This window comes from Cynocephalus volans, chromosome 2 (assembly GCF_027409185.1).
Source record: "Cynocephalus volans isolate mCynVol1 chromosome 2, mCynVol1.pri, whole genome shotgun sequence".
NCBI lineage: Eukaryota > Metazoa > Chordata > Mammalia > Dermoptera > Cynocephalidae > Cynocephalus > Cynocephalus volans.
Window position 1 is genome coordinate 15,719,234 of NC_084461.1, and position 25,814 is coordinate 15,745,047.

Below are 25,814 nucleotides of genomic sequence, written 5' to 3' on the forward strand. Positions count from 1 at the left end.
TTTGGGACAAACTGCCCCACTACTCAGCTCCCGTCTGGAATAAGAGGTTAAGGGACACCACCACACCAGTATGTCCACAAGTGGACTCTACTTTTCGCTTTTTGGTCTGAGTTTCTGGCAACCTACAGAATTTCAGACTGTCTGCCGGTACATCCAGCACCTGCATCACAGAACACCGGAAGGGCCTGGGGTCTTACTTCTTAGATGCTGGGGGCTGCCTAGTACTTCCACAACACCAAGTCACTCATCAGCCAACATTTATGGACTGCCTGAGTGTGTACACACACACACACACACACACACACACACACACACACACACACACACGGATGAAATGTTTCAATGTGTCCCCTCACAAGACAGAGTCCCTGACAAATCAAGGACTTCAAATAAATTGTAACCGTTTGGAGGACAAAGGGTTGTAGTGGGCATGATAACTGTGAGTATCATCCCAATGTCAAAACACAACCGATCAGCAGTGTCACACAACACTAAACCTCGTGAGCATCACTCCGCCATCTCCCAGGGTTTGGTGGCAGTTGTTGTCTCTCTGTAATCGCACCTTGGTCTTCCCCAGCTGCCACTCGCTGTTGGAGGCGTCGTAGAGCTGCAGCAGGGCCGTGCACTTCCCTCGGACGTCCTCGGGGAGAGCCAGGTTCCGCATCAGCACTTTATACCTGCAGCACAAAGACACACAGGGTCACTCTTTGCTACTGTTCCCCACCTTCCCCAACCCCTCTGGGGAAAAAAAAAAAAAAGATCCATTCAGCTCCCTCTTGCCTTTTGTAAAAATCCTGGAAGGGTCTTCGCACTGCGTACCCAGCTTTGCGGATTCTCACCGTCTCCAACATCCCCGAGTAGCGCAGCTGGTTTAGCACAACTGCCTGGTCAAACTGGTCTGGCATCTAAAACAAGTGAAAAGGTGGGAAAAAGTTAGGTAAGACAGAATCAGATTAGATAGAGGTAATAAGGCCACCCACACCATTGTTTTACACACACCACAACGCAAGAATTTTGAACCTACATAAAAAAAACAGAATAAAAAATGAAGCCCTGTAAACCGTGACCTCGCTCCAACACCATCCCCCACGCCAACCCTGCCGCAGCCACCAGCCTGCTTACTCCCGCCCCTTGGACTTTTTGAAGAAAGTTCCAGATATCATATTATCTTATTCATAAACATTTCTGTATATATATTGTACTATAACTACATCATTATCACATCTTAAAAAGATACCAATAATTTTTTAATATCAATGTCCATGTTCAAATTTCTATCTCACAAATATCATAAATGTACCTCCATTTTAAAATCTATTTTTTTCAGATTTAGACACTTTTTCATACAAATATCACTTTATTTTACTTTTTAAACTTAAATTTAAAGGCATTTAAAGACTTTTTTTAGGTAAAGAATACAGTGACCTAGTGAGACACACACACACAGAGAGACACACAGACACAGAGACACACACACACACACACACACACAGACACACACAGAAACACACACACAGACACAGACACACACACACAGACACACACACACACACACACAGTGGGTGGGGTGGGGGCAGGCAGCACTGTGAGCCAGTGAAGGAAAGAGACAAAAATGAAAAAATTTAAATTCACTTAATTTCTAGTAAAATACTCAAGTTATGAGAGTTCCACACTATGATCACTAAATAAAATGTGCCCCTGAACATACAGATTAAGGACAGAGGAAATCATACAAAGACTTAACACTCTAAAATGCGTTCTCTTATCTGCTCAGTTGCCAAACAATCAGGCACTGCTGCCAGGACAATAGTTTTTCAGAGTAAAGCATAAAATTAGGCCACTTCCCACTGACAGCTTTTTGGATGGTGATTTGTTTTTTAATCCAGCAACCCAGTCTCTTTAATTTGTATTTTGTTATCCTATACAACTGTGAATAAAATGCCTGGAAAATAGTGCCACAGAATGTAATCGTTAAAAAGTGCCAAAAAAAAAAAAAAAAAAAAAAAAAAAAAGCAAAGTGGCTTAATTTGTGACCCTTAAAAATGCAGTCAGTCATTAACACAAAATTAAGCTTAAAGCCATGTTATTCTTCACACTTTCAAACTAGCAAAAAATAAGTGTAAAGAATGCTCTGCAAATCCCCCTTACAGCGTTTGATGGAACAGCTGCCATCAACTCCAGCAGACTGACTTCTCTCATATTTAATTTCTTTTACAAACGCTGTGGGTCAAATTGTCTTTACTTAGCAATATTCTAACCGAGTGCAGCTAACAAATTAGGGCAAACATCCAAAGAACTGTGGCTCTCTGGTTTTTAGTCTTGATTACTTAAACTATCCTTAGAAAAGTAAGAAAAGCATACAAATATAAAGACAAAATTACCCTTGGTGACTCTTATACCATCTCTCTGGATTAAAAAATAGGGGTGGGGGGTGGAGGGGGATCATTCTGAATGTATTTGGTTACAATGCTTCTGTTATATTTACTTGAGAATAAAATCTGACCAGTGGCCATCAACAAAGACTACGATAGAGTGACTATTAAACGAACGCCAAATAAAGTATCAAACTTACTCAACTTTGTTAAATTCATAGTATCAGAGAAACCATCTAAAGATTTAATCATTTGATGCTCAAAGACTTTAATGTAAAATATCTCTAACTCTCTCTCAAGCTTTCACTGTTCCTGACCTTTGATTCTTTTCTTCCAGTCTCTACTTAACAAAGTCCGCACAATTCCTTTGGCACTCGAGTTATTAAAAAATTCTAACAGATCCACTGCTCAAAGGACCTCCCTATCCAAAAAGTTCAGCCGCACTTACCATCTTCCAGTCTCTCTGAGGGACATTCCACCTTCCGATCGGCTCTCAGGCCAAAATGCATATGGAAAACAACGGCCACACTGACCTTTTCCCCACAGCTAAAGACACGGAACAATAATGAACACCATTCCTGTGCTTTAAAAAGTGCCCGGTCGCCATGACAACCCCTTCCACTCCGGGCTAATTAGTGTGGTGTGGTTGTAGGATTTGATACAGCCCAGGCAGGGGAGGGCAAGAGCCGCTGGGAGCAGCCGCTACTTCCAGGCTCCCATCGCGATTGTGTTTCTGCCCCTTCCCAGTAATTTAACCAGGGAAGGGGGATCTATAGGCTGATTGTCACCCTGGGCAACCCACCCTGCGATCACGAGGGGGGTAAACCTCGATTTCCATTGGTGGTTCTCTTTTCAGTGGCCACTTCCTTTTCTGGTGAATTTAATGTTCAAAGATGACACAGCTGGAGGCTGGACAAGAAAAAACTTAAAGGCACTTTGCCCTTCAAAACGAATGCACACCAGTCTTGACTGGTAACTAGTTTTGCAGAACTTGAGCTCACTCCAACAAAGACTGCCTGCGGTGGTGTACTAACAGCGAAGTTGTGATGGCGACAAACAGGTTAGATTTTAGAAGGGACAGCCCTAACCTGAGGCAATTACAGTCACAGAGTCTGGGCTTGATCCATTTACTGAATAGTTATTAAATACCTACTATGTACAAAGTCTCGTGATACATGCTCAGAAAAGGTGGGTCTGCATTTTGTTTCCAAGGACCCTGAGATTTAGGAGGGTGACAGGTACGTCAAACATCACTATTCATATAGTAGAAAGCCTAATATGAAACCATATTAAAGATTAAGGTTAAGTTCCTTGGGAACACAGGAGAGAGAAAAACACCGACAGGGTATGCAAGGTGCATGGATTCGAACCAGAGCATGGGCTCTTCAAATGCGGGAGGGGGAGGGGCACTCCCTGCAGATAAAAAGAAAAAAAGCTATGAGGGGGAAAAAGAACCTCTCATGCTCGGTCTTTAGTCTGGGACAGGACAGGGGACGGTGGGGAGGAGCCTGGGCTCAAGGTAGACATGGTGCTCAGGTCTGACCGTCATTGTGTTCGAGATAAGGAGCCACTGGCGGCGCAGAGCAGGACACAACATGGTCAGACTGGTGCTGTCAAAGGATCCCCGTGGTGGCAGCGATGACACTGGAAATAGACCATCACCAGGGAGACAGCTGGGTATGTTCTGATACCATGCACACCATGAAATATTATGCAGCCATTAAAAACTAAGACCAAATTAAAGATGCACCAGTGGACTCTGGGGCCATTCACAAGGTATTACTCACTGAAAACAGCAAGCTACAGAAAAGTATGCATAACAATCTCACTTTTATAAAAGAAACAATGACACCCCCCACACCCCTATTCTATCTATGTATATGTGTATAAATATATACATCTAGATATACACATGAAGAAAACAGGGAAAGATCCATGCTAGGCTGTCACTGAGTCGGGGGCACTGCTATGGTGGTAGGGGGAAGAGAAAGCTCAGAAGAAAAAAAAAAAAAAGAAAAAAATCAGACTGTACTAAAAGAAGTAAACACTCACATACAGAACATGAAAAACTTCTATATGATTTTATATCCTTAACAAAAATTTTTTTTTTAATCATGGAAAAAAAAAATCAGAGAATGAATTCTGGAGTCCCTGTATGAAGAGGGTGAAAGGGGTGGAGAGCAGGCAGAGCGGGGAGGAGCTGCTGTGGGGGGGGCACCTTGACATGGAAACAACCCAAATGCCAACCAACTCATGAATGGGGAAGACAAACGAGGTTTACACCTACACAATGAAATATTATTTGGCCATAAAAAGAATGAAGTACTGACATATGCTACAACATGGATGAGCCTTGACAACACTGTGCTAAGTGAAAGAGGCCAGGCACAGTCACAAAAGAGCCCATATTATATGATTCCATGCAAATGAAATGTCCAGGACAGAGAAATCTACAGAAAGTGGACTGGTGGTTGCTTAGGACTGGTGCAAGAAATGGCGGACATGGGGGAGTGGATAGCTAAAGGGTAAAGGGGTTTCTTTTTAAGATGACGAAAATGTCTTAAAATTAACTGTGGTAATGGCTACACATAGCTGTGAATATACTAAAAAAAAAAAAAAAATCATTGAATTGTACATTTTAAATGAGTCAATTATATGGTATGTGAATTATATCTCAAAAAAGGTGTTAAAAATAAAAAAGAGAACATTACATGCCAGGCTGACACTGAGGCATTTAAAAATGAACAAGAAGGGATGGATGCAGGAGAAGGTTTATATCCTGGAGATAGTTTTACTTTATATTTTGGGTAATTTAATCCTACCAAAAAAAAAAATTAGAAAAACCATCTTTTTCTACAATCTGATAAAATAAGATTTCAGAACGCCTAGACAAAAGCAAATGATTAATAACAGAACATGCTAAACCCTCCACAAAAATCAATTACGAGCAAACTTTATCTCCTACAGTTTAAAATTTAAATAAAGGGCAACTGAGGTGCTGGCAAACCGGGACACAGAGATCAGGGGAAGTGCTTTACAATGAAAAGACAGAAATACATGCGCTTATGTGTTAATGAATCCAATTGCCCTGAATACTACCTAGCCTTCTATAATTTCATAAATATTACATAAAGACAGTAAGTAGTATGACAGTGGACTTGGAAATAGCCACCTGCCTATGGTAAGGGGACATTCAATCTGTGCTTATTTAATTAAAGGAAAGTAAGTTTATTACCTGTGAACCCTTGAAGTTCCAATGCTTTTCAGCATTTGAGAATCTCACAAAGACCAACCAAGGCACCCTGAGAAGAGCCCAGGAAATGGTGAGGGATGGGAAACCAGCCTGCCACACAGTGGCAGTAGGTATGACTTCCAGGCAGAAGGTATTACTTCTCTCCACTCTCTGAAGGCACAAGTCGTGCACCACTGATTAAGCACTGCAGTGCAAAAGCAGTGTCAAGTGATGATGGGGAAATCCAATACTACCACTAAGGTGAGACCCTCTCCACACCTTGGGATCTCCTGAAGAGAACAAAACAATATTCACAGTTCACTATACTGAGCGGAAAGGTCAAGCTAAATGATGGGCAAAGAAGCTGAACAGGCATTTCTCAAAGGGAGACAGACATACAGATGGCCAACAGCACATGGAAAATGCTCAAAGTCACTAATCAGGGAAATGCAAATCAAAGCCATGCTGTGATATCATCTCACCCCAGTTAGACTGGCTATTATCAAAAAGACAAAGAATGACAAATGTTGGTGAAGATACAGAGAAAGGGGAACTCCCTACACTGTTGGAGGGACTATAAATTAGTAGTCTTTATGGAAAACAGTTTGGAGTTTTTTCAAACAACTACAGATAGAACTACCATATGATCCACAATCCCACTCCTGGGTGTATACCCAAAGGAATGGAAACCACCATGTTGGAGGGAAACCCGTACTCCCATGTCCTCGCAGCTCTCTATACGATAGCCAGGATATGGAACCAACCCAAATGTCCCTCAATGGATGACTGGATAAGGAAAATGTGGAATATATACACAATGGGATATTACTCAACCATAAAAAAGAACAAAATTGTGCCATTTGCAGCAACATGGATGAACTTGGAGAAAATTATGTTAAGTGAAATAAGCCAGGCACAGAAAGAGAAATACTGCATGTCCTCACATGCTAGCTATCCTGATTTGATCATCACATATTGTACACAAATACTGAGGGTCAACTCTGTACCTAACAAATGTGTATAATCATTATGTTTCATAATGACGCTTATTTCATTCCACCATTAGTTACTCAGTACCACTAATGTGGATCTCCGAGATTGATTTCATAAAAAAATTTGGTTTGAAGGGAAAAATGATTATTTCTAGGAAAAATGGCATGCATTATCTTACTATGAATTTGTCAACTGGCACCTATATAACTCACTGTAAATTACTTATGCCCTACCTTCTGCCAAAGAGGAGTTAAGATAAAATAAACTAGAAAAAACAGTGAGAAAAAAAAAAGAAGAAAATATGTTGTATTCCCCCTTTTGCTTTGGTTGACAGGAAGCTCAAAGTTAAATTTAATTCTCAACCACAGTAACTGTCATGAACCAGGTATTTTATTTTGCCTTAATTTTTGAATGACTTTTCATAGATCTGAATCGATAGATGTCTCAATTCTTTTAAGAATAAGCATATATTTTTAAAGTTTAACAACCATAAAAATGCTTAATTTTTTAATTTTTAAAATTTTTAAAAAAGAATTCTATTATTCTACCCTCAAAGATGTGCTGTTGCTTATACACACAGAATTTCAAATCCTTGTTTGCCAGCCTCGCAGGAACCAGACACTCTTTAGTTTATGTGTGTGAGGTACCAAAAGCAGTCCTTCAATTCACACAGCACTGTAACACAGAAACCCTGACCCGTGGCCAAGATGGATAATGTTATTCCATTCTGTAGATGAGGAAACTGGCGGTAAGCAAGGAAAAATGACTTGTTCAAATCGGTTTTAATATTTGCTTAAATAAAACAATTAGGAGGATAAGTCTCAAAAGGGTTTGTATTCCTGAAAATTACTTGTATGCATCAAAGGTACTTTCCTATTAACATGATATAAAACTGAGGTCTATTTCCATAGGTCGTAATTCTCAAAGGAACGAAAACTTCTCTAGGGAAGAGATTAAGATGAATGTAGGCCGTGGCCCTTAAAATTGTGATTTTTATTTCATTTTATTTTAATTAATTTATTTATTATTTATATTAGATTTTGCAGCTGGTCAGTAAGGTAAAATTGTGATTTTGAAATCTCTTGCATTAGACCAAGTAAGTACCTAACAAATTGGTCCCTAAGACCCCTCTTCACAGTGCTGAACTCTTCAGAGAAGGTCTCTTCTCCCACAAGACAGACTGCTACTGTGAACGCTATAGCACAGAGGAAGTTCTCTGCCTAGATACAAAAGTGAGTGGTGTAACATTCCAAAATGAAGTAAAGAGTTCTACTTTTCCTCATTATATTTTTAAATAGATCCTGAACTGGTTTATGTGAAATGCTTTAAACTTTATTTACATGCATATTAGGTCTGCAACTGAGGGACTTGTCACATAGTTGATATTATGGAGGATTAGACCCCAGTATCCTAAGAAACATAAAATACGTCAATTATTTAGTAAAAAGAACCATTACATGGTTCTTTATTTTGATAAGTAAATATTGTGAAGTGTATATGGGAGGCACTGCAACTAACCTTACAGAGAGGACTTAATATATTGGGTATATTTGTATTTGCTTTACCATTATGGGATATGCCTCTACCCTATTCCATTTTAAACACAAACAAGCAAACAAACAAACCAGCCTTACCTTTTGATAAACTCTCTTCACCTTAAGAAGTTAAAGATTCCCTAAGGGTTTACCCAAAGTCAGTTATGTTACACTAATAAAATATCATTCCCAGGCCCACACTGGCTGAGAAAGGTCTTGCCGCAGAACTCCTTATGAATTCACAAAGAGGACTCTACAAGGCATGTCAGTCTTTATTTGCTTTCTTGGCCACATCAAACTGTCAAGAACGGTGAATAAATATTATCGGATAAAAAGTTTATCATGCTTTGAACAGTGTTCAAAAGCAGGTTACTAAAGCAGCAATATAATTTTCCTGACCTTGAACAGGCAGTAAACAAAAGCCAATTAAACTAGCGACAAAGGTTCCTTGTACTTACATCAGTCATTTCACTCCAGGGCCATTAAACATTTTACACACTTGTAGCCATTTGCTGATTTTCACATTTTGACAAAAGAGGCAGAAAATGATCCCTCTAGAGAAGAGGCAATCCCCACCCAGGTGAGGAACAGGAGCCACATGGTTACATGGCTGCAAAAGTTAAGCTGTGAGTCAGTCCTGGTGGTCAGATTATGGAGCATGCAAATTTCTCACTCACCAAGTACAGCCTCCAAACCACACCCCTCCTGGGACTGAGTACAGTTATCACCCAAAGCAAGGAAAACCCGCACACTGTTACAGCTGGGAGCTGCTGTGCTAACCGCAGATCCACACAAACCTCAAGTACTTAATGAGAGGAAAAAATATGAGCATATATAATATGCACACACACATAAAAAGCTTTCTAAGGCTCAGCTTTGGTCATGTCACCCCTGTTTACAAACTTCCAGCATGTGCCAAAATGAGACAAAGGCTTCAGTTTCACAATCAAGGTCCCCAGAGTACGGCTCCAATTTATCTTCCCAGTCAATACATAAACCCTACATTTTAGTCCAATTATAGATAATTCTAGTTGTTTCTTGACTAAAATGCTCATTTCCTGTCTTCACTTGGGCTGAAGTTAGTCTCTCCACCTGAAATGTTCTCCTGCTGTCTCTCACTATTGAGCCTGATGGATCATTCAGGTGTCTTTCGAATGCTCCCTCTTCATAAAACTGTTCTTGATGCACCCAAACAGTGCCATCTGCGATGTCCCTTCCCCTGGACTCTAGCACACACTGTACTGGCCTTATGACACGACTCTGCTCACTCTTCTTCATGTTATGCATTTTTAAAATATCCATTAGACATATCCATGTGCACTCCCCATTACACTGCAAAGTCTTTCAGGGAAGGAGCTGAATTTTACGAATTTCTAAGTTCACTGAATTAGCTGGCATTGTACCTGACAGATCAGATAATATGCTTACTTATGCTGACAAACTGCATAAATAAAATTCTGGTTTAATCTAATGTATTTAATTAACATTAAACAGCCTTTTCCTCTATTACAGATTTTTGAGAAATGAAAATGTTCTTTGCTGTTTAAAAACTGTGTCAATCTACATAACTATAATCAACTGATTTTTAATAAATGAGTAATGGCAAAATTAAATGTCTTTTTAACAAACAGTGCAGGAATCACTGGATATCAATGTGCAAAAAAAGAATCTAGATGCAGACTTTACACAATTTTCAAATTAGCTCCAAATGAATCACAGATCTATGTATGTAATTTAAAGCACAAAACTATAAAACTCCTAAAAGATAACACTGGCCGTGACCGTGGGTACAGTTTAGATGCATGGTATATAGAAGGAAAAATTGGTAAGTTGGATCTCATTAAAATAAAACTTCTCCTCTGCGAATGACACTGTTAAGACAATGAAAAGATAAGCAACAAACTGGAAAACATTTGAAAAATACATATCTGGAAAAAAAACTGTATCAAAAAATATACAAAGAACATCTAAAACTCAACAATATAAAAACAAACCAACCGAATTTTTAAAATGGGCAAAAGATCTAAACAGACACTTCACCAAAGAAGATATATGGATGGCTAATAAGCATATTAAAAATGCTCAACATCACTTGCCATTAGGGAATTAGAAATTAAAATGGTGAGGAGACATCCAGAAAATTGATAATACCAGTGCTGGCCAGGATGTGAAGCCCCAGGGATTCTCACTCACAGCTGGCAGGAACGTAAAATGGCCTGGCCAATTTGAGAGACAGTTTCTTACAAAGCTAAACATGGTCTTAACACATGATCCGGCTACGTACCTGTTTACTTTCAGGCATCTACCCACTTGAGCTGAAAACTTATGTCCACACAAAAACCTGCACGTGAATGTTTATCGCAGCTTTATTCATAACTGCCCCAAACTGGAATCAAGCAAGATGTCCTCCAATAAACAAAGGAACTATGGCATATCCATGCAACAGAATGCTATTCACAGATTAGAAAAGAAAAAAAGAAAGCTATCAAGGCACAAAAAGACATGGAGGAAGCTTAAATGCAGAGTACGAGGTGAAAGATGTCAGTCTGAAATGGCTATCTACTATTTGATTTCAATTAAATGACATTCTCAGAAAAGCAAAGCCTCAGAGACAGTAGAAAGATCAGAGGTTGCCAAGGGCTCAGGGTGGGGATCAACGGTTTACCCTTGGGTGACTTTAGGGTGGTGAAACTATTCTGTGTGACACTGTAATGGCATTTGTCACTGTAATGTGACACTGAGCATTTGTCAAAATCCATAGAACTTTAGAGCTCAACAGCAAACTTTGGTGGAAACCAAGAAATAATGTAGACTGTCACACGAGAATCTAAGTATATTATAAAAGTATAAATGAACCTCACTGAAGAGGGTGGGGGAAAAGGTGCTGACTTAAGTAACTTTGGAAATGTATGGAGTTTATAAGACTGAAAAGAAATGCACATAAGTATTATACTGTAGTTGATAAAGTTGTTTACCCCCAGGGGCAGGGGGCAGAAGTTCACACCTGTAATTTTACTAAACATGTACACTGGAATTAATTAAGTAAAAGGATGGTAGATGGTGGAAGCCACGTTTCTCACTACTGGAGTGAGAATTTTGCAAGAAAACCTAAGTGAAACAAATTCTAGCCAACTAGATTTGATTTACTTTCATGAAAACAGCAACAGAAAATCTCAGTGTCTGGACGCTGGTCCTGACCTTGTCTCTCAAGGATGCCAGTCACAAGGTGCAAGCAGTCCTCAGCATGTGTTTCTAGAGAACATGTCCAAATCATGCAGCTCAAAAAAATTTTTTTTTTTCAATACTTAACATGACACGACTAGAATGTGTTTCTATGGGAAATTATTCAGCTGAAAGATGTAACAAAGTAACTTTTAAATATAGAGTTTCATGAGGATGGACACAAAAGAAATTGAAAGATTAAGCTGTCTCCTTTTTCCCATTAACTAATTTGTTGCTGTTAAATGAAAGAATAATGCATACCAAAGGTTTGTTTTTAAATTAGAATACAGAGAGAACATCTACAGTAAAACTCTCACAGCTCTCCTGCGGAAAACCATGCTGAAAAAAGTTTCCTGTGTCACATTCTGTGTATGCATAAACAGTATGTATATGTGTGTGTATATGCATGTTCACATGTGCATACAGATAAACACCTGCTTTGTTGTTTACAAATGCAAATAAAAACATGTTCTGCATTTTGCCCCTTACACTTAACAGAATCTTAGAGATAGTTCCCTGCAGGACATACAGGGAAATTTTTCGCAGCTGCAGAGCTCGTTATTATCAGAGTGTATAAAGGGTCCTTCAAAAGTTCATGAAGAATTTGTATTATCTTTTAATTCTATTTTTCCACGAACTTTTTGAAATGCCCTCATATTTAATTAGATCTCTACTGATGAACATTTAGGCTGTTTTCAGTCTTTGCTATTCTCATCCAACTTTTAGTGAACGAAAAGAACAGAACCACGGAGTCCCTACACCAGGATCCTGTCAATGCTTCCATCCTCTTCCTCTGCCCGAGAATCCTCTTTATTTTAGTGAATGCTGTCCTGTACTATACTGTAATGTACTGTCCTGTAATGTCACAGTTGTGTATTTTGATGGCGATTGTTAGGAGCACAGTGAACTGAAGATGATCACTCAACATGAAGACTTATAACCGCCTCCCTCTCCCTAAGGAAATGCTATGACTAATGAGGTATCTTATGTGGGGACAGGCTTTTTCCTTTCTAGAAAAGATCACACGGCTGGACTTTCTTGGCTGCCAGTTTACAAAGTGTCAATGTTCAAACAATATTAGTTCACCATATTAATCATCAGACAGAAAGCAATTATTGATAATGAGAAGACTAGTGACTTAACACAAGTTTCTATTATGTTCCAGTATGTTAGATTATGGAAATTTGAGTTTATCTGTCACACCATATAACAAGGTCATTTTAACAATATTTCTAGTCCAAATGATAGAAACCTAAAGGGATGGGTTACTATAAAATGCTGCATTTTAAACTGAAAATCTAATAATGAAAATAATAGCTACCTATCACTGAACAGGAACTGTTTCTTCCACTGGACTAAGCACTTTACATATACCATCTCACTGAATCTATACAACCACCCAGTGAACTAAATCAGTCCATGCTGATAAAACTAACTTTGTGACATAAGGCAAAGAAAGGCAATCATTCAGGGACATGCTATTAGCTAACATTTGCACAGCACTTTACAATTTCCAAAGTACTTAATATGCAAGATATCATTTACTTATCTCTAACACCCTGTGAGGTGGGTAGGGCAGCTATTAGTATTTTCATTAAATAAGGCTGAAAAATATGAGTGACCCGAGCCACATCACACAGCAATTACCAGAGGAGCAACAGGCAAGTCTCTCAATATTAGAATCCCTGCAGATCCTGCCAAAACTCCCCTGGAGTGCAGTAGCACCTATCTGGAAGTACAAGTCCAAAATGACACCATGTGAGTGGCTGCTATGACCACCTGTGGACAGTTATCGAGTCGGTGTGCCTCTGTTCTGGTACATGGATTGGTTTGTATGTTTGAATGTTTGTGGTGGTGGCAGCAACAGCAGTTCTAAACACTGCTAGAAGTAACAGTACAAGTAGTACTAGCAGTTGCATAAGAGGCAGAAGGAAGAATGCAGGCTAACATGCCACCAGGTACTTACTATGAGCCAGGCACTATGCTGGCTTTCACTTAATTTTAGCAACTCTAGGAAGTAGGTATTATTTTCATCCTCATTTTACAGATGCATAATCTGAAGCACAGAGAGGTTAACTAACTTGTCTAGGGTTACAAAGCTCGTGCCTGACTGAGCCAAGATTCCAATCCAGGCAGCAGGACGGTCAAGCCAGCACTATGAACCACTAGCTACATGCTCTTCCTGCAAGGTGCAAGTTCAGGAGGGGGGGAGTTCCTGCAGTTCAAAAGTATTCATTATTTAACAATGGAGTTTATTTCCTGGTACATATTTCCTGCATATTCCTGAATGAAATTCATCACAATAGTTATCCTGGTAGCAGACCAAAATAGAAATCAACTTCTGAGGATAACAACCCAAATTAGTTAGAGCGAGAGTTAGCAAACTACAGCCTGCTAGCCACATCTGGCCTGCCATCTGTTTTTATAAATAAAGTTTTATTGGAACAAAGCCATACATTGTCTGTGACCACTTTCATGGTACAACAAAGTCTAAAATATTTACTGTCTTGCCAGTTGCAGAAAAAGTTTGCTAATCTTTGAGTTGAGAATAGACAAACAGGGCACTCAATACTGCAAACACACCAGATTTCAAAAACTCAGCATGGGGCCGAGCCCGTGGCGCACTTGGTAGAGTGCTGCGCTGGGAGCGCGGCGACGCTCCCGCCGCGGGTTCGGATCCTATATAGGACTGACCGGTGCACTCACTGGCTGAGTGCCGGTCACGGAAAAAAAAAAAAAAAAAAAAAAAAACTCAGCATGAAAATGACAGTGTAAAAATGTCTCAATAATTTTGAAATTTATTGTTTTTTGAAATGATAACATTTTGGATATATTGGGCTAAAAATATGTATTGTTAAAACTAATTTCACAAAACTGATTTCTTTTTACACTTTTAAATGTGGTTACTGGAAAATTTAAAATTATATACATGGCTCACATTATATTTCTACAGGACAGTGTTGCTCTAAGAAATTAGGGTTTCTACTTTATAAGAACTTGGAGAGTGAACAAGTTCACAAGGCTTAAAGGTTCTCAAAGCCTTGTTAAACAAGGCTTAACATTACAATTCTATTTGCATTTTTTTGATACCTCAAGCATGTTTTATAGAAATGAACTGTCAGACTATTTTAACACAAGGCTTATATATTGAGACTAAAACATATTACTTCTCACCTGTAGTGGACTGAATTATGTCCCCCTAAAACTCCCTGAAGCTTGAATTGTGTTCCCCAAGTTTTATGTATTAGAAACTTGGCCCCCACTGTGACTGTTAAGAGGGCAGGAAATCCTACTATGGTAATTGAAAGGTGGAGCCTTGAAGAGGTGATTGGATTGTAGGACCCAGCTGTAGTTAATGGATTAAAAATGGTGGTCAGGGGTGTAGTTCTGAGGACTTTAAAAGAAGAGGAGAGTTGGTCCGAGCCCCGTGGCGCACTCGGGAGAGTGCGGCGCTGGGAGCGTGGCGACGCTCCCGCCACGGGTTCGGATCCTATATAGGACTGGCTGAGTGCCGGTCACAAAAAAAAGACAAAAAAGAAGAGGAGAGTCTGTCTTTCTCTCTCTCTGCTCTCTCTGCTTCCACCATCTTGCAATGTGAAACCCCTGGGTAACTGTCACCACCACCAGATGGACTTTGGACTTCCCAGCCTCAGAAACTGCAAGCAATAAATTTTGTTTTCCTTTATAAATCACACAGTTTCAGGTATTTTGTTATAAGCAACATAAATGGACTAATAGATCATCCAAAACATTATTGATTATTCAAAGACGAAAAACTACGCCTAAGTAAAAAAAAAAAAAAAACCTGACAGAAGAGATCCCATGAGCAGTTCTCACCAGGCTCATGACTCTGAACAAATAAATCATACATGAAGAATTTCCATTAACTTCAAATAAAGTGTAAAATATCTTTCAAGATACTGATTTTCAAACAATACATACAGACTTTATTTTTCCTGATCAATTTATATTTAGTTTTCAAAGACACCCCAAAAGATTCCTAGGACACTAAATTTGTTTTTTTAAAAAACTGTTGAATCCAGCACATTCGGCACCTACAGTGACAATGAAAAAGAGGAGCACTGGGAAACCTGTAATAAAGCTGGATTAAACAGGCCAAACGGGGGTACATCAAAAAGTTCATGGAAAAATACAATTAAAAGACAATACAAATCTTTCCATGAACTTTTTGAACACCCCTCATATGCTCCAATCTTTTTTCCCCACAAATTGGCAAGGAAATGCTTGGAAAGGTTACGCCTCACAGCTCTCCAATGTTCAGCACAAGCTGAATGCTGGCTCTTTTGAACCTTAGCTACCACTGTGCCCCGTCACATACTTGTTTCCAAAGCCCATAAATGGCCTGAAATTCACACGTATTGGGCATTTGGCTGAACGCTTCCTTGAGTTATAAGAATACAAGCTGCACTGCTCCATAGCTTCTTTCTTCCATTCTTACTCCCTTCCAGTTTCCTGCCTTGAATGCCCCCCTGCGTTCCTCTCCCTCCACGGCCACAATGCACACTGCTGGGCCCTACTCTCCTGTGCACACTGGACGCAGGCTCCCACCCTCTGCCTCCCCCTGGGGGCTGCACTCTCAGGAAACCCTGTGGCCAGGTCCCAGTCTTCAGACTGCACACCAACTCCCCGCTGGGGACAAGGTGCCCGGGGGCCTTCCTGTGAGACGTGTTCCTGCTGTCTGTTTTCAAAGATAGAAAGCAGTGCTCCTGCAAAAAGGGGAACCCCTAGATTACTGTGGGTGGAGTTGTAGTAATCTTCAATACTGAAAGGAAAGCTATGGTCCCCTTCCTGACCTAAAGTGAAACAGCAAATAATGTCACTTAGTAAATATGGATTGCTTTGTACCAAGGCTTTTCATTATCTGAATTAAATCTCAAAGAGATCTACTAAGGCCAGTGGGCAAGGCAGGATGATTATTCCATTACATATGCAGAGACACTGACACCAGTAGAGTGGCTTGCCCAAGGTCATGTGACTACTGAGCACTAGGTCCTTTGTCCAGTTTCTGTGCTCTTCTTTCTTGAAGGAAAACCAGAAAAGTGTAGCCCCAAGTATGGCGTGTGACAGGTGCCAGTCCATGATGAGATAAACACCAAGGGCGAGAGTAAATATTTAGGACCTTTTACAGCAATTTGACATGGCTGCATCATTTTCACTGCATTTTTTCAAGTGTATCAGTCCCTAATGACTCAGCAATTAAAAACAAACACCCCCCGCCCCCCGCTCTTTTGCCTCTTTTTGAGAAGCACCTTTTAGAAGGTACTGATGTCAATTTCGAGTAATCCTTGTAAGATATTTTTTCCTGTTAGTGTGGATACAAATCTACCATTATTACAATTTTATTCAGTAATTTTGCATAAAGTACTAAACTTCTCTTTCTGCTCTTTAATATCAAGTCAGGCTCAATGGTTAAGGAAAGTATATTTATTTAAATCCTTCCTCAAAATTGTCACAAGTGTAAAACACTTGTTCAGAAAATCTGGTATCACTACAAAATCTGGTATACAAAATCCAAACATTTTTGTATTTCTGTCTTTCCATCTCCATCCCTTCCACTCCACATCTGAAGTTTTATTCTCTAGTGGGGCCTGTCAGCCCCCCCTTGTTAAGGGAGCTCAAATATATTCAGGGCAGCTGTCCTAAGGAGAAGATCGTTCCAAACAACCCCGCAAACTCATTCACCTTTGCCAGATAACCACTTTCCTGCAGAGTGAGCTCAGCCCCAGAACCCAGTCCTGGCCATAGAACCAAGCAGAGAAGCCAGCACCAGGGAGATGAGATGCGAACCTACTGAGGGGTTCCTGGCAAAGATTTTCCTTCCTAATAAAAGGAGAGCAGCCCCTGAAAGAACTCCCTTTTAGCCCAGCCCTAATTCTTTCTGGGATTAACATTTACTCTTAGAGCACAAGGTCTTTGCTTCATTCTGAGACGCATTCCAAGGGCATAACAGGTACTCAAAAAAATATTCATTGTAAAAACTGAATGACAAGCTTCTATGAGGATGTGATGGTTGGAGCTATAGCAGCCATTCTGCAACCTCGAGAAAGGACCAAGAGAATCGCAGACACATCGACTTGAAGCCCTGACATTGTGCAGACTCTAAACAAATGCTTCATAATGTGATACTTGTTAACTTCACAGGTCACTGTTGCCAGAGTTATTCTGTCTTACTGCCAAAACTCGAAGTCCACCCAGAGGGAGACCAAGGGGTAGCAAGTGTGTGTGTGACATACCTGTACAGTCTGTTGGTAGGCGGAAGAGGTCCTGGGGAGGAAGGGAAGGACTAGCCCTGGGAACAATGGAACCCTGTGGTGAAGTAGCTTCGCCCTCAGTAAGATCAAGACCCACAGAGATACTGCAAGGTTGGTGCACAGTTTAAAACTCTACAGTGGTTAACACTGTGAACCTCAAAAATACCCATAAGGCAATCAGTACGGAGCAGAGGTCAGTAGTTGTGACGTGAGCTGGTACATGATGCCAAAGCCAGACCATCACAGGGTGGTGGTCAAGTCAGAGAAGCCAGAATCAAAGATGGAATACAGGGACCCAGATGTCCTAGCCATGGTGAGACTCACAAGGCAGTGGCCTCATCTGAAGCAGCCAAATGCCCAGACAATCTGGGACGGAGGAGTTTTAGGAATGCAGTACTCAAAATATAGTGAGGGTCTGGTGCAGGGAGAAAGACTGAGAGAAATGGTGCGCTGTGGAGGAGGGAGGGAGAGTTGGTTAATGACAGATGCTCTCGGCTCTTTGGTGAATTACAAGGTGAGGTCATGTGCTGGCGTGGGAAGGCTGACATCAGGTTCAGGAGTGTGGAAGGTGCGGGGGTAGGGGGACGGTTAGTGAAGAGCAGGGAGGTGACCTCTAATGCTGGCGCAAATGTATACTAGAATTGATCAGAGCACACTCCTGATATTGTCCAGCAACCCTGTGGAATGTGAGACAGCGAGGAGAACGTGGACATTATCGAAGACAAGGTTATCTGGACACTATTCAAGATTATTGGGAGGGGCCGAGCCCGTGGCACACTTGGTAGCGTGCGGCGCTGGGAGCGCGGCGACGCTCCCGCTGCGGGTTCGGATCCTATATGGGAATGACCGGTGCACTCAGTGAGTGCCGGTCACAAAAACGACAAAAAAAAAAAAAAAAAAAGATTATTGGGAGGAGAAGTCACTGAGCCACATGATTTCACAGAGCTGCAAGTTCAGGACTGAATGGCTCCCCGTGTCCTCTCTAACCTGGGACACCGTTAGATGCTTATGTCACTCTGTGATCACTCAAAGCTGGACACTTAGGATTTGAGCACTTGCTTTTTTATAGATATGCTATGCTGCAATGAGAAAAAAAAAATGTTAAGGTTCACCAATAAACCCATGGAGGCAAGGAAACAATGAAATTCCTAAGGGGGTTCATGGGGACACCCAAAGCAGTATGGGGCTGAGAAGCCTGTGTGATGAAAAGGAGTGGGTTCATTCTCTCTGGAGGCTGAGACATTGGGTCAGAGGAAAAAATTGAAAATTTTTTGAGTAAGTCATATAAATTTAAGATGAGGTGTTTAGTAATGCAAGATACTTTTAAAAAATGGATCCTGAGAGTCAATTAAAATGTGTTTAAAGAGACTCTCAGAAAAACCCAGAGCAAGAAAAAGGGAGGGAGGGAGGGAGGGACTAAAGATTTACTCCAAAGCAGACCAAAAGCCCTGGTGAAGACAACAGAAGGTTCAACTCATGCATAAACCCCATCTGGAAATCCTCACAGAGCAGCCTCCCTCTTGGGCGTAATCTGTTGCTGTTTCACCGAACGAACCTAATGAAACTTTTTTATCTTGCTAAACTAAACCTCAATCTCGCTCTATTCATTATTATTCTATTTCTACTTCTCTGTCCCCCATATTGAACAGGTCATAGTCCCCTTCATTCAAACTTGCTCTGAAAAATCACACTGAGAAATACAAATTAGGACGGCAGCTGTCTCTCTTTGTAGATGCTGGCAAGGAGGCCCACATCAGTCATTAAAATGCTAAAGCAGCAGTGGAACTCACTGAGTCACTTATAGGATCACCAAGGATACGTCAATGCAATAAGGATGCTGAGCTAGAAAAAAGCAAAGCAGGGGACGAGGGAAAGAAGAGACAAATATACCCAGCAGCCATAAAATCTCCCATGTCCAAAGCTAGGAATATTTGTCCAACTGAGATTTGGAATGCCTGGCAAGAGTATTTTTATAATGCTACATTAACAGCATTATAAAATATGCCACCATGGTAGTGTAAATCAGCATCGAGATGTTTAAACTGAAGAGGCATAAAAATCTTGCAATCCTCTGGAAGATGGAGATCATTCACCATACTTAGTTTTTTTTAAAAAATAGTTTTTAAAATTAAAATTAGGATATAGAGGAAAACAATGGTTCTTAAGACAAATAAATAAAAAACCAAAGTAGGACTGAGGAGTCTGAACTGTCTTAAGAAGCATGAAAATAGCAACTCAGAAAACTTTAAGTCAAACATCTAGTCACCAAATAGATGTCAAATACTCGAAAGAGCACACAATGTCATGCGATTCATGTTGGTGGCGAGCTAGAAGGGGCTTGAGAAATCACCCCCATCCCATCATCCCATCCTATACAGGAGGAAATGGGGATGCAGTAACCACCCCACACATGTGCTTAAAGATGTATAACTAAGAAAAGAGTTACTTCTTTAAAAATGGATATAGCCGATTTATGAATATTCACAAATATATACTGAGATACCAGAAGAAAAAACAAATGGAGAATTTTACTCAGAAACTGCTCAGTGCAGTCTGCTCTGAGGTAAGCGGTCATTTACTGACAGGTCCTTGGTAAATTCTACTTTTCAGAAGGAACGAAGGCCTGGTGGGAAGGGGACACTGGTGAGCTCAGTGTCCTAGGGGTCCTTTCTTTTGCTTATTCATGTATTAAAGCTGTTGTCTGCAAGTCATAATGGGAAATTAGCCAGCCTTAGATCACAGCCAATATCTGTTAAGTATAAATTAGAAACACCACAAAATATTCCACTGAGTAGCCAGGAGTTGCTAGGAGACAGGAGGTCAGGCGACACTCAAAGGCCAGGTTATTCCCATCCTCAGGCCTCCCAGGGCTCTATTCATGGTGGACTGGGAGCACGGTGGGTGCCAGGCCCAGGCTGTGGGTCCAGGCTTCTGAAACGTCCCTCGACCCCAGGCCCCACTCCAGGGAAGGGCTCGATGCAGATGCACCATGCTGGCTTCATCTGCAATGTGGCATTTTTCTCCAAGACGCTGGTGACTGAGTATTAGCACAAAAGAGTTTTAAATGGAAGACTCCCATGGACTAAGCAAAATGATAAAAAAAAAAAAAAGGGATTTTTTTTTAAAAAAGAGGGGGTACATGGTCCTAAATCACAGACACAGGAAACAGAAGGCTGTGTGTGACAGTCTTTCTCCTCACCCGTCCTTAGCAGAACATACACAGGCACTTCAAAAAGTTCATGGAAAAACAGAACTGAAAGACAATGCAAATCTTTCCAAGAACTTTTTGAAGTACCCTCATATTTCATCCACTTCCTTTAGTGATCCAACTTATTTAACATTGACCACGTCCTCACTCTTGGATTTAAAGAACAGTTTTCAAAGTTCTGATAATACTTTTTCCACAAATTTGTTTTTCCCCACATCTGCCACAAAATGAATGTATGCCCTTCACAAATTCATTTTTGGGATATGCTGCGAGGTTCAGTAAATGGTGAATATGTTCAAATTACAAGCCACGAGAGGACGTGAACACCTCTGCTGCTGGGATGCTCGCACAATTAGCATCAGAGTTCTCCACCAAGACTCCTGGGTCACTTCTTCCCATGATGATGACATGGTAACTACTGCCTTCCAGCCACCACTACCATCAATGGTGACCGCATGCCACAGTCAGAGCTAGCAATTTTACAGATATGCTCCTAGTTAATCCTTGTACCCAGTCTAAAAATGGGTAACTCTGTCCTCAATTCATCAGTGAGAAAACTGAGCACTTAAGTGACTGACCAATGATCCATGGCTGATGAAAGACAGGCAGCGTTCACCTGTAAAATGTCAATCAATCCACCATGATCTACAGCCTCCTGATACAGCTTCCTTAATCATTTTGCTCCAGACATGTTTAAAGAGTAACCTGTTTTACCTTCCTGTTAACCCCATACTGTCTAAAACACACACTGCTTTATTCGCTGGGCAAACAGCAACAGAATCAACTTGTTCTTTGAGAATTATGAAAGCCTACACAATTAGCCCTGGAATATGTAGAGAAACAAGCCTGGTTAACAAATTGCTTTGGAGTCAACAGGCTAGTGGGGATAAGCATAGGATAGAGTTTAAATTCTGTGATCTACGCAACAAAACCAAGAAACCAGGCCACAGTGGGAAACGCTACTATGATGCATCGTATGTATATACTGATGAACACTGAAAAATGCTTCTGGGTCTGTCTCTGCATTTCCCCTCATCAATGTTTTGGTGTCATGATCTGTGATCTGAGGCCAGTCAGTGATGTCTACATGAAACAGAAAAGGCTTAGACGTGACCTATTCGTTTCTTCACTCCTTCCTACATTTCTGCACCCAACCCCTCAATATAGTTAACTTTCAACTCAAGAGTCTATTATCTCTACCCATCCATCAGTGTCCCCTCCAGGCCCTGTATCCTTGGGCAGTTTCCCACAGCACCCAGTGGAGTACAATCTGTGTTTTAGGTATGCACCTGCTCATTTACCAAAACAACCAGAACAAAGAACAAAAAAAAGCCTGTGCACCCAGGCCACTTGCTAGAGGTTCTGTGAATATTCCCAAGCTGCCTTCTCAATCCTTCAACTGCAACATGCCACAGCAGGCGGGGTGGATGTGCCACGAGCAGGCAAGGCGAGCAAGGGAGAACAAGCGGCAATTGTCCTGCAGCTCATCTTGTTAATTGAGCATGAGAAGACAAAGGCTTTAAGTGGACGTTTGGCAGAGCCCAGAGTTTGCATACACCAGGAAACGCCTCTGGCACGCCCCAGATAGCACAAGCAACTGAACAGAAGTGGGCCATTTGCGGATGCAACGAGGCCGCGAACAATGAACGTCTCGTCAGAGAGGGCCAGTTACACAGAGTTGAAGCATTTGGACCTTTTTGGTCCTATGATACCTGACCCTGAGTTACCAGGCTGCACCAGGCTAAATTAACAGGCTGTGTCAGAACCTGGGATATCTGAGTCAAATGACGTCATGACCAGGTCCAACCTGCCCTTCCACCTCCACACAGGACCTCGTTTCCCTAATTTGGAAGGGACCTCTGATTAAAAGCCTCTCAGAGCTGCAACTGTGTGCACCTGCCGTCCAATGTAAACTGACTGCCCAAGCTTTACTGGAACCGATGTAATGCAGTCAGTGAATCAGACACTGGCCAACATTTCAGAGTTAATACCAAAAAGAAAAAGAAAAAGAAAAAGAAAAAGAAAAGAAGGTAGGCTAATTTCCCTTCTGCAATCCCTCAAACCAAAATTAACACAGTAACAGTGCCTTACATTTGGCTCTAACAATTCCATGAGATTTCTTTCTTTCTTTAAAGTCTCAGCAAAATCTGTCCTAGTCTTATGCTTATGTATTGTATGTAATAATCTTATTTAATAAGAAAACAATATCAAGCTATGCCTAAAAGACTTCATATTCAAACCAGGGTCCTTTGCCAATCAGCTCAAAAGCTGAAATCTCAGTGATCCCAGTTTCCTCTGCATAGTCTTACTTCATTTTCTTGTTTGTTTAAAGATAACTTTTTAAAAGATTCACTAAATAGTATCCGAAACATTTGTTTGCTAGTGAATTTTTCACCAATGCAAACGTGGTGAGAAGGAGAAAATGCTACGATATCCTTAACAGGACCAATTGTCTTCAATTTCATGAAGTTAAACTTTGAGTATATCACAGTATAATTCCAAAACTAAACAATATTCCCTTTTAAGTGAAATACCGACAAATAAAGCATCTGGCACACTTCAATGAACCGTTTTATCCTTTCAGAGTGGCTGAAACTAGGACGGCCATTCATCTGAGAGAGTGGACAGCCCAGAACAATTACATAATGGGGTAAGGCACACTGGTATTAAGGCCCCCAACCCCCGCCCCACTATTTTAAATTTTCCAACACTGCTTACCAGGAAAGGAAACAATAACATATGTTTAACTTAATGACTCAACACATCTGGAAAATGTTACTCGATACACAATTTTCTATTTTCACCATATGTTTTAATAGTAAAACACAAGGTTAAAAGCAGTAACAAATACTATAAAAAAAAAATTAGCTTGTATGTAGATGCCATTCCTACTGCAAGAAAATGAAAAATAAGAGTAAAAGCCAAGAAATAATCAGCATTGCCAGTTTAATACAGTGATTTTCAAAAAAGGGGCAATTTTGCACCCTGGGGACATTTGGAAATGTCTGGAGACATTTGGGGGAAGTGGCCATTACTGGCATCTAGTGGGTAGACACCAAGGCTGCTGCTGAAGATCCTACAAAACACAGGATAGCACCCAACAACAAAGAACTGTCTGGTCCAAGACGTCAATACTGCCAAAGCTGAGAAATGCTGCCTTAAACTGGTAAATAAGAAAACGATTAAGCAAGAATCATCAATGTGAGAGGTGGCTGAAGTGGAAGAGAAAGGATATAAAATTTAATTATGAACACATTTCAAGTCAAAGTGCCGGGCAGGTGAAGTAGACCAGCACAGAACCAGAAAATCTAGAAAACTAGAGGGAAAATGTAGCTTACAAAATTAAGGTAGTCTGTGAGGCCAAAGCGTACATGAGAGTGTTGAGCTGGAAATGCACAGTGGGGAGGTACTCACCCGGCCGGAAAGTTGCAGGCGAGAAGTGAGAATTTCTGCAGGAGCCGGCAGGTGTGCAGGTGAGGAGCCAGTCTAGAGCGTGGGGGGTGGGGAGGCTTGGTCAGAAAGGTGCCAGGAAGGAGGGGTGCTTAGTGGTGTCCCAGGCCTGGGGGTGGGGGTGGGAACTGGGGTGGGAATTAGGAAGGCAGGGCAGAGAAAAAGTGCCCTGGAAAGCTCTCAGCAGAAGGGTGACAAGGGCAGCTTTGATTGCATAGTGTTAGAAATAAGGAAACAGTCACAGCCTCTTTTCAGAAATGTTTAGCAATGAAGAGAAGACTGCTCAAGGGGGAGCCCAGTCAAGTTCCTATTCACCTCCACATCCCCTTCCCTTCTTGGTAGGCAGGTGTAGGGGTGCATGTACGTCTATCTATCTCCAGGGGTGGCAAGAAAAAGTTAAATGAAAAAGACAGGGTGAGACTGTCTTTCAGAAAAGGCTGTGAGGATTTGAATGCCCAGCAGCAGAGTACGTTAATGGCAGTTTCCTGAACAGTCACAGATCCTGGGAAGTGTTACTAAAAAGTAACACAAAATGAAAAAATTAATTAAGTTCTCACAACGGCAAAAATAAATAATAAGTTTTATGTCTTTGATTATACAATTCAGGATGCCAGGGTACTTTGCATTTGTGTTTTACATTTTGCAAATTTCTTGTTTATGGGTTTTACTCATTTTTCTACTAAGGCATGCTATTTTCTTATTGGTTTTTAAGGTCTTTTTATATATTAAGGCTATAAAAACCTTGTTATATTCATTGCATGTTTTTCCCTGTTGTTGGCCATAATGAAAGGCAATTTGACTATGTGTACATGTATCAAAGTCATAACAATGTGCATACTGATTTAGCAAATAAACTTTAAAGAATTTCAAGAATCAGTATTTGTGCACATGAATAAAGTAGGAGCACTGTTTGCAATAACAAATAAAGGAAACAGTTCAATAATAAAAAATTGACTTTAATGTGAAGTCACTGACAATTCTATAGTTAAGGAAAAAGGCATAGGAATGTTTCAAGATATAAGTTAAAAAAAAAAAGTAGGTTACAAAATTAAGGTAGACTACAATCCCAACTTAAAGAAAAAGAAGTATATATGCAACAAAATGTAAACATAATTGTCTCTGGATGGTGAAATCATTGGTGACTGTAATTTTAAAAAATATTTCACATATTTTCCAAATACTTTATAAGCAATAAGTATTTCCTTTATATTGGGGAAGGGCGAAGGCAAAAACCAGTAATTATTGTTTTTATTATTGTTACTATTCTTTGTAACATATTTTTGAGTGTCAAGAAAGAAACAAGAAAATTCCCCCCAGGATCGAAGGAAAACACAGTAAAATGGTAACAAGAAGAGAGGCAGAGAGCATCTACTTGGCTGACAGAAAACCCAGGGGACCTGTAAACCCTGAGTGTCACATCTACCCCCAGGTCCCATCCTCTGGCCTCCAGTCTCAAACCCAGTCCCTTTACTCCAGAGTCATCCAGGGGGGTGGCAGCTGGGCCATTGCTGGATATTTGGGAACTGGTCC

The 25,814-nt window shown here is 40.7% G+C and overlaps 1 protein-coding gene across 1 annotated transcript in view; it reads right to left on the bottom strand.

Moving 5' to 3' along the window:
- Window positions 1–25,814, bottom strand: part of MYO10 (myosin X) — a 206,684-nt gene that overhangs the window by 37,250 nt on the left and 143,620 nt on the right. The window contains exons 20-21 of the mRNA XM_063085311.1: window positions 781–905; window positions 563–677 (exon numbers count right to left, since the gene is read on the bottom strand). Coding sequence (XP_062941381.1) covers window positions 563–677; window positions 781–905 — 240 coding nt within the window. The remainder of the gene's footprint in view (window positions 1–562; window positions 678–780; window positions 906–25,814) is intronic.